Here is a 10,347-nt window from a genome sequence, read left to right as displayed (position 1 = left end):
TTCTACGTAAAAGTTAGTATCTTGTACGTACAAGATAGTATCTTGTACGTACAACTTAGTATCTTGTACGTACAACTTAGTATCTTGTACGTACAAGATACTAAGTTGTACGTACAAGATAGTAACTTGTACGTACAAGATACTAACTTGTACGTACAAGATACTAAGTTGTACGTACAAGATACTAACTTGTACGTACAAGATACTAAGTTGTACGTACAAGATACTAAGTTGTACGTACAAGATAATAACTTGTACGTATATGATAAATAAAATTTTGTAGTATCCCTAATACGCTGCCGTACTGTATCATCCAACAGCGACACTAACTAAATGTCAAACATAGCAATTGTCATAGTCACATACCTTTTTATTAGTCCTTATTCATACTTTTTAGCTGTCTCAATCCTATATAGATAATAATGGTTATTGCAGTGAATTATATTTGAATGTTTTGTCTGTGTGTATTGTTCATACAAAGCGGAAATGAAAACTAAAATTTTTATCACGTAATGAGGAAAAATAATGATTTTAAAGGGACAATTCAGTGGGGCTAATTTTGTTACATAACTACGAAAATTACATTACTTATGAAAAAATAAAACAGAAAGCATTGTCAAATTATCTGCCATATTGTAACTATTTCAAACAAACCGTTGTAATTCCAACTCGTCTAGCTATACGATTAAACAAGTAAAATCAAACAAATATTGATGCGATAAATATCCATCGAAAAGTTGATAAAATTGATTTACATTATAATCTAATAAGGTAAACAAGCCACTGTAAGGACGATTAAACTAGAGTAGTTCTAGACAAGTTTCTTTACGTGCGCAGGTCAGGATTCGGCGTATACATGTAAGACGTCGTACAAACTTGGGCAATGAACAGTTTGTTTGTTTGATGGTTGATTAATAAACGTCCTGTTAACAGCCAGGGTCATGTGAGGACGGCCTCCCATGGATATACTGTGTTACATGTATGAAATACGGGTGTGTATTATTGTGATACCAACTACGTTTACGTTTTGTTTATATATCAGATGCAAAGGACCTCTTTCACGAAAAATGGAAATTTTCCCACGAACTAATTTTATTAAAACTTAATGTTACATGAAGCAACAATAATGCAAACCCTTGAAATACGTTTAAAAATTCAAAAGGTTTCAGGGGCCTGTGCTGTAGTCAAATTAAAGTTGCCCAGTAGAGGTGTATGACAGGGTTCCCTTTTTGATCCAAAAAGGTATCAAAATAATGTTTTATGTCATAAAACGGTATTATTTTCTGAAGAGTATAAATAATTACATATTATGATCTCAAATATGTAGGCAAATTGTAATAAATAATTTTTTTTAAGACAGAAAATGTCGAAATTTTTTGTGTTTATTTTCGGCCATGTCAATGATTTATAATGGTGATTCACCCTCTTCTAGTTTGAGTGCACGGGTTTGCATTTATTTTATGTTGCCAAATACAACATCTAGTTTTATCAAAATTGGTTAGTGGGCAAATTTCGATTGTTCGTGAAAAAGGTCCTTTTGATACACTTTTGCCTGGTTTTTCCTTTTAAATGACTGACTTTATCTTCCTAATACCTCCCTTGACATCGCCTCACTTTTGGCCTTTAGTTGAGCGTTCGCCCCTCTGGGCTATGTCCCCTGGCCGAGACACACCAACGTCTATAAAAGTGGTAGTTTCTGCTCCTGCTTTGCGCTCAGCATACAGGGAATGGGATGACTGGTTTGCCCATTGTGAGTATAATGTGACCGGATGCTGCTTGGTGTCTTTGACGACATGCTTCAGTGATATAGCACTATAAAAAAGGCAACAGTTCCACTATACAAGAAGACACAACACGAATACCGCAGTCTCCCAAAACGCGCACCTCGCACTTCACACACGCTAAACACTGCATATGTGGGAGGCCGTCCTTACAAGTGGCTGTTAATAGGACGTTAAAATGATCAAACGAACAAACCCTGCGAAACGCGTTGTCGGGGATATTAAATTGGGCTCCGTCCGTCCGATATTCTTTTCCGGGCTATTACTCAAAAACCATTCAACGAAGCTCCATGGAAATGTCTGTATACCGTACATCGGACAAGAGCCCTAGTTGTACCTTTTGCTATTGTGGACCTTCCATTTTTGGAATTATTTCTGTTACCATGAAAACTTTGTCAAAAATACCAAATTACGGTTTCCTTTTGTTTCTGGACTATTACTCCTAAACCGTTCAAAGCAGCTACAAGAGACTTTAAAAATCAGACAAGTGCCCTGGCTATTATAGATCTTTAATATTCGGTATTTTTTCGGTTACCACGGGGATTTGGTAAAAAATTTAAATTAATGTTTCTTTTTTTCCGACTGGTACTATCTTTTATTTCAATTTTACATTACTCACATACATTTAAGGTTAACTTTAATAACTCTTAACTTTGTTTAGCTTGATATAGACATGCATTTGGATACCAACTGCCAAGCTTTGCGGCTTCTTGTTTTCTTATTATTGAAAAAAAACCCACTAAAATCGGTGCTTTTGGCTCTACCGGCCTAATATGCTGGCATCTGGTTCAGACAAGTTGTACTGTGCTAGCATATACATTTCATCCGAGATTATTCATTACTTGAGCTTGAAACAGTGCCAAATGTAAACTACATAATTAATTTTTATGTATTCCAAACATACGATATACTGACAATTGTTTCGAACTCCTTTGTTATCATTTTTATGCTTGTGAAATAAGTACAAAGTTGTTGTATTATTTTGAAACATTTAATCACGTTTAAGTGCAGTCGTATGAATTTGCATATTGCCATTCCTTACATAATACTTTCATCGCATATCCGATGCCATAATAAAAAATAATCTTTTAAACATTCCTCAAAAACTTAAGATACATGCATGTATTAGTGTTGCTGTTTTAGTATGCATTTTTTTTATAAATAAGTTCCCCTACATTTATTTTTGACAACTTCGACAACGTTTTATGATAATAATTAAAATAAAATGTATTATGTTAATAAATATAAACACGTCGTAACACTTGTCAAGTTTTGTGTATCATAGTACGTTTCTTAGCCTCTGAAATAGATTCTTAACTAAAGATGTAAGTCACTTCGTCTTGACCTTTAACTTTGCATTTTGTATTGTAAAATACGCATTATTCTCAATCCCTTCACATTTTCTTTTTAAAACGTAAAAACTTCCATCGTACTAAAATTGCCGAAGACTGTTTCAATTGGCGATATTCGTTTTAAACGTTCTTTTCAAAGTAAGATCTGCCAGCCAGTTCAAAAGTCCTGCATCAATTGGATATCAATGAAAGGAATAATCCATTTTTTTGACTGTTTTACCTTTGAAAAATATTTGGTCTATTAGCTTGAGCGAATTTAACTTATCTTAATGTCACCGAACTGTCAGAGTACAGCTTTCGTTTTGTATAGTAGTAAAAATAGCATCTGCGCGAAACAAGTTGGATATATCTACATTAATTGCTTCTATTTATAATTACAGATTGTAATTTAGGGCATTCGAACGGTGATCAAAAGACCACGAAACAATCTTAAATCAAACGCAGTCTTTAGTTTAGACATAGCCAATCGCAAATGACATTACAAAAGTAAACACTAAGACTTTTTATAATCTTGGGGCCGGGTGTCTCTATGATGTTATTGGTGTCAATGGTTGAGAAAATGAATAGTATAATTGTATATATTTTGGGGGTATACGAGGAAGAATATTTTTAAGTTGTGAATCACGACCCTCGGTCTCAATGAGATGAATGATTCATTTATACTTAAACTGTTCGTGATAACACTGTACTATTGACAGCTCTTAAATATACGACAATATTGACGTAATACATTGGAATGCAATAGGTATGACGTCAACACGGTATTGTAATGTCTTCATGATGTTATTGTCGTGACGCCAAACAATTGTTATATGCGTGCAGGCTGTCGGTAACCAAGACTGTGGGTATATCTCCAGGTTAAGTTAAAAAGAAATCTAATTGGTTCCATATATAATTGGACTGAGGAATACAAACATACAATAGACCAGACAAGCGTTCGAGTTTAAAAACGAATGGCCATCTACACGGCATGGATTAATGCACCCGATTTCATTACATTACTGAATAACTTGTTTCTGTGACGATGAGTTGATTTCAAATTTGTTTTTACGACATTCCACAGGTCCGTTTTATTTACCAAATGTATATAAGATAATTCGTTGTCAAACCTTATCAGAAATCGCCTAAGTCAGTTACTATCTGATGTTTGTAACACGTGAATATAATACATTTTCGTCGAATATTTCACAACTGCAATTATCTTATTGAAATAATAACTGCATTTTAAAGATTCAAAGTGCACAGTTTCTTTACCAAATCAATAGTGGACTTCAGAAGGAAGTTTTTCGCCTTTTATTCCAGCCAAAATATTCCTGGCGGTCAGACGTGCCATTCCGTTCCTCGTTTTTAGACTTGCGCTGCCAAGATGAGGCGTAACCAAACAATTCTTCAGAGAGAACAATGGACTGCAAGATGGAAGTGGTTCTGGTTCGGTGACGTCAAGTGCCGCCCCAAATATCTCTCCCGTTGTCAATACTTCAATGAGATCGTCATGGTTTACCAGTACGCCTCGGGAAACATTGACAAATATTGCCGACTTCTTCATCTTGGTTAATGCAAATTTGTCGAAGAGACCTCGGTTTTCGGCATTAATAGAGCAACAAGCAATAACAAAATCGGAGGATTCTTGAAGTGTATCGAACGATACAAATACTGCATTCACTGCGTCTGCGTAAGATTTCTTATTATTTCCGGTGTAAAGAAATTTAGCCGCATTAAATGATTGAAGTCGCTTAGCAACCGCAAATCCGATGCGTCCTAGCCCAACAATTCCAATTGTAGATTCGCTCACCTCATGCCCACAGAGATATAGAGCGTTTTCCGAGGTCTCCTCTCCGCTTTGGCAAGCATATCCTGGAAAATAGAGAACATCGTGGAGGTTATTATTCTATTTTGTTTCAAAGCGGTAATGTTATTGATGCTGACAAAGAAAAAAAATAAACAGCCAATACATTACGACAGTTGAAAGACATACGCTGTAAAAAAACTAATTCAAAAGATTTAAACAATGTATCTTTAAAGAAAAAATTAAATGACATGGAAGACAAAACCTAGTTCAAACATAATTGTTTACCATGCAGTGTTAACTTCTTAATTGTACAGTTGACATAAATCATTACTCAATGCATGCTATAATAAAGTCAAAACTGCCTTAACGACCATATCTGTACCTATACATTCATATTAGTTGATTGGGTCTTACTCTTAAGAGGGAAGACGTCCAATAAAACGTTACCTTCCTTTAGTCTGCGAGCCGCCGACTGGAAGAGAGCTATTGTCAGTTCAGCTACTGCTTCCGTGAGTACATCTGGGGTGTGTCCAACCTTGATACCACGACGTTTACACTCGCCGAGGTCAATATGTTCAAATCCAACAGACATGGATCCAATCACCTTCAGACTTTGACCTAAATCAGAAATCAAGTGATCACTAAATATAACCATGAATAAGTGTTGTTACTGACAACGTATGCTTCAACTTGTTAGCTGGATGGGTCCTTACGTCATAACAACTAGGATCATTTAAGGACGGCCTTCCCAGTATAGAATGTGTTTGTATGATTTGGGAGACGACGGTAGGTTCGTGTTGTGTCTCTTTGCAATGGTTGAGATTCTTGCCAATTTTATAGTGCTATCCCATTGAAGCATACAACAGATTTACCGGACAGCACACTTTACATGGCCACATTCTACAACTGACAAAACAGCTGCCGTACTCCCTCATGTTTAAAGTAAATTGTAAATGCTATTTTGCAGATGGTACTCAAGGGATCTTTATGGAATTTCAAAAGTAGTTCTTCATTGATCAAAAGTTGTGTTTACTGCATTCTGTGAGCGAACTATAAAGCATTGCCGGCATACAGTTATTTTTATTACAGATAGTTTATAAAAGCTTTTCCTATACAAATTAAAACAGAGGTATTTCAAAGTGTATAATAACGTTACCATGAGTCCCTCATTATTCACATTTGCGCTGTTTCCTACTGGTTTGTATCCCATATGTTACTGTAGTGCTGTATGAGGCTGTATTACATGGCTATCTATCTAATAAAACGCCTTGAAATCACCGCGTAAACAAAACTACCGTTTTCTTGGTAACATTTATTAGTCATTTTCAGAAACTATATTGGGGTCACCGAAACGGAGGCATCGGGATTTTCGTTAAGACATTAAGCAAGTTGCAGTTCAAGGCTAGATAGGAAGCCAGAAATGGACGTTTTGATAACATTATTTGTGTAAAATGAGTCAATGATCTTATAAGTTAGTCAAGGAGTTTTAAGTTACAGACAGTTAGATAACTATATATATAACCGAACCCCTGGTTCCGGAATTATGGCCCACCTTTCACCTTCCGCTCGTGGTTGATAATCATTTTTATCCACCGCAAAACTTGACTCATAGAAAATAATTATTATACATATTATGGGACTTTAATGTCACGCTATTCTTAGTATACATGTATATTGTAATTCCAATCCGTCAAACTGGTTACCGTGGTGAGTGAATATATATAGATTGTGTTGGAAACAACTTTAAGAAATATGTATATATCCAGTAAGAATGAAACTCTTAAAGAAGCTCTACCGCTGACAAATGGTATTTTTTCACTATCAAAACAGGAGCAGACGATTTAGTATTTTTCTTCAGTAACAAAAGTTGCTAACTTTACACTATTACTACATGTACCATTGAAAAGTTTGAGCTTGTAATTTTACTTCAAGCTAAGAATATAAAAAATAATGAATTGCATCCCGAAAAAAATCCGTAGCACTATATCCTATATGGAATTAAGTACTGATTGCGCATGCAAAATGGCAAAAAAAGGCAAAATGAATTATTTTATATTATTTTTTGTGTTAATTTGACATATATGTACACGATTAAACACCAATTATTGTTCAAATAATGAGTATCATTTATGCTCTGGCGGTGGAGCATCTTTAATAACTGTATGATATAAATACCCCTACATATAGATAGTACAGCAAGACGTAACAAAAGGTACGCGACAGACAATTTGCCCCATCCCATTTTTATGGCAGTGGTATTTATATATATATCTTTAGTGTATTTTTAAGTATTTATAAACAAATAATTTCTTAACAATTATACGAATTGCATGCTCTATGAGTCACAATTTCATAACCCTATATATAGGTAGCCAAATACAGTGTGATCAGCGGCGGATGCTTGTTTTTCAAAAAAAAAACAACAAAAAAACAATGAACATTTTTCTACACATTTTGTTATATATGTATATATATTTGGTTCCGTAGTGTTTCATTTCCGTCGAACTTATAAAATATTTTGTTCATCTTCTAACATTTACTTTATGTTCAATATTACAATGAAAACAGGAACAAATCAGCACCAGAGTTGACTTGACAAATTTGCATTCTACGTTATGTTACATATGATCGTCTTTCCTCACAATTTTATAACCCAAGTACATATTAATACACATTGGCAATTAGTTTTTTATCATCCTTGAATTACGGAATTATCTATATTCAACGACTATGATATTATCAGGCATCCCACCAAGCTCAGTCGGCGTAAAATGTTACTGATTAAAAGTCAATGAAAAGCAGAAGAAAAAGAAACAACGAAAAATGCTACATTCCCGGTCCGATGACGTGACATCATACAATAGTCGATTGTGTTACTGTGACGTCATATATATTCAAATTTCAAAGAGGTCTTTTCGGCCTTGGCACTCTCTAAAGAAAAGCATGTGGCACTCACAGAGTTAACGTTGACAAAGCAAATTGGAATTTTAAGCATAAGGTTTGGTAATATAAGAAGGACGCAGCCCTTCGTGCCCGAAGGGCACGATGTGCGAAGCACTTCTAAGGTAACAGATACACGAAAATATAAGAAAAAAACACAATCTTCAAAATTTAATCCTACACACTGACAGCTTCAGTTTGCGGCCGCCATTTTGTCATACATATGGGGAGGTTGTGCGTTGCTCCGGTACTGCTCTCCCCAGTAAATATATATTTAACTAATGCAAATGTTTATTATTTTTTGATGATAATAATAACACTTTAAAAACTAAAAACTATTGAAAGCAGTTTAAATATCCACGAAGCGATGATGAGCACAAGGAATCATGACGTCACATAACGTCAACAAATGGCGCAAAATCATAGGATTCGCATACGCGGCACTCTAGGACTTGAATTGACACCGAGAAATCCGAATCTTTGAGTTCATTTCTTTGAGTTTATGCTAGACAATTATTACATCATATACGTCTATAGTTTAAAGCACGTCCTTTTATTTCTAAATTATGTCTTCTACATGAAATAGAAAATAAAATAAACAAGTAGAGCTTCGCTCTAAGATTAGTTTATCATTGACGCTTTTGACTAAACTAAATATGCTAAAAAATATAACCTTTTAACTGCCGAGGGGCCGATGGGGGCCGATCTATCGTCCCGTTAACTGCCGGGGGGCCGAATGGGCCGATTTACGTGTCCCGTTAACTGCCGGGGGGCCGAGGGGCCGATATGGTCACACACATATTTGAAGTAAACACAAAATATAAAAATAAGTTTTTAAGTGTGGTTATCACTCGGTATTCATGTTTTATGTCGCCTGACGTCATAATTGAAGAACGTGACGTAAACTATATACATATGACGTCATTTTACGTCATATACGAATAGAATAATCATGGCAGGTCCGTGGATACGGACGTTTTCTCCGGAACCGGAGAAAACAAAACCGTTTTTGTCTGTTCCGTGTATGCGACATATGCCTGCCAGGGACGCAGAACCAGTGAAATACTTTAACCTACTCTTCCCGGACAGTCTTTCAAGGGAAATAATTCGCCATACAAATACGTAAGTTGTTTGTTTTAAGGATGTATTCTTCTGAGGTTTCAGTCCCGTTGAAGTCTCGTTTCAACATAGATCAAAGAAGTTTTGAGATTTTCGAATACAATTTATCAGTATCTGTAGCAAGTTGCCAGATGCAAATTTTGTCAAAAAATTACATTTCTATTTTTAGGAGATTTTTTTAGACGGGGGTTTTAAGAAATGGCTCATTTGGAGGTCATTTTGAAATTGTGTCTTTTTTCGCTTCAAGTAGAGCCACAGTTTTACCATTTTGTACTGAAATTGCTTTTACTTAAATCATCACTGCGCCAGCATTTTTAGCTGTATTGAGCTACTTTTTGCTGCAAATTGTTACTAGGTTCGTAGTAATTAAAATATTGAGCATTAATATGTGTATTGATACACTTTTGTGACTTTATTTTTACATTTAATGGTAATTTGGGGACTTTTATTTTTTATTCTAAAATACTGAAAAATAACAAAAATTCAAATGGAGCAAAAAAGTAAGCACACGGACCCCCAATTTTTCTTCCTGATTTAGAAAGAACAGTCGTTTTCCTATTGATATGCAAAATAATAACAAAAGTTTAATACCAGAACTTTTTCTATAAAGGGTTAAATTTGGCAAAAATGGCTGAAAATGGTGCATTTTGTAGCTCAAAATTAAGGGGTAGGGGTAGCATATTTTGTTATTCTGAGAAAAAATATTAGTCTAATTGATAAAATCTGGTATATTTTTAAAAAAGACTACCAGAAAATGAATTCTACAAACATTCATACATATCAAACACCTCATAAGGAAATTATGGCTTTAATCTCTATCTTATATGGTCAAAACGGCAAAATTCCCATAAAATCCAATATTTTGTCAACTAGGTATCTTTGAGTGACAAAAGCTCAAAAACGAGCCACACAGACATATGTTTTTTATTCCATTTTCTTTTATGGTATGAACCACTTCTTTTTCAGAAAATCTATATGAGAAAAAAAGTTTAATACAAGAAAATTTTGACTTCTCAGAGGTGTACATCCTTAAGTTACAGATACAGAGCAATATTCTCAAAGTTTAATCCAGAATATGCCTAGAATATAGTATATAAAGTACCGCTATGCTAAAAAATCTTCCTACACTAGACCTTCTTAATTAGATTTTTGAAATTTAAACAGATGTAAATGACATTAAAATCTAAGTAAACTAAAAATGTGGGTATGTTCAGTTATTCTAGGTAAAATAATTAGAAATGTTCACAATACATGTTTTCATACCTTAGAGTTCAAGGAACACATACTGACACATATTACTGTAGTAAGGCAATCAATTGTTTAATGACCATTTTGATATTATGAGTTCAGCTTTTAGATCTATTTT

The 10,347-nt window shown here is 34.6% G+C and overlaps 1 protein-coding gene across 1 annotated transcript; it reads right to left on the bottom strand.

Annotated features, from left to right (window-relative positions):
- Nucleotides 1-3,082: 3,082 nt before the first annotated feature.
- On the bottom strand, nucleotides 3,083-6,505 carry LOC138327127 (glyoxylate reductase/hydroxypyruvate reductase-like). Its single transcript, XM_069273111.1, has 3 exons — nucleotides 6,475-6,505; nucleotides 5,370-5,540; nucleotides 3,083-4,987 (listed from the first exon to the last, which is right to left on the bottom strand). Exons 1-3 carry the CDS (start codon nucleotides 6,503-6,505, stop codon nucleotides 4,392-4,394), a joined length of 798 nt encoding a protein of 265 aa, XP_069129212.1. The 3' UTR covers nucleotides 3,083-4,391.
- Nucleotides 6,506-10,347: the final 3,842 nt, after the last annotated feature.

This window comes from Argopecten irradians, chromosome 7 (assembly GCF_041381155.1).
Source record: "Argopecten irradians isolate NY chromosome 7, Ai_NY, whole genome shotgun sequence".
Classification (NCBI taxonomy): Eukaryota; Metazoa; Mollusca; class Bivalvia; order Pectinida; family Pectinidae; genus Argopecten; species Argopecten irradians.
The sequence above is the reverse complement of the archived record's forward strand: the minus strand, read 5'-3'. Positions and strand labels throughout refer to the sequence as shown.

Excerpts from the sequence above, each read along its gene's own strand:
- LOC138327127 (XM_069273111.1), bottom strand. The coding sequence starts at position 6,505 with ATGATTATCAACCACGAGCGGAAGGTGAAAG. Across the intron at positions 5,541-6,474 it reads CCACGAGCGGAAGGTGAAAG|GTCAAAGTCTGAAGGTGATT; the intron begins GTGGGCCATAAT and ends TTTCTGATTTAG. Across the intron at positions 4,988-5,369 it reads GGCTCGCAGACTAAAGGAAG|GATATGCTTGCCAAAGCGGA; the intron begins GTAACGTTTTAT and ends TCTATTTTCCAG.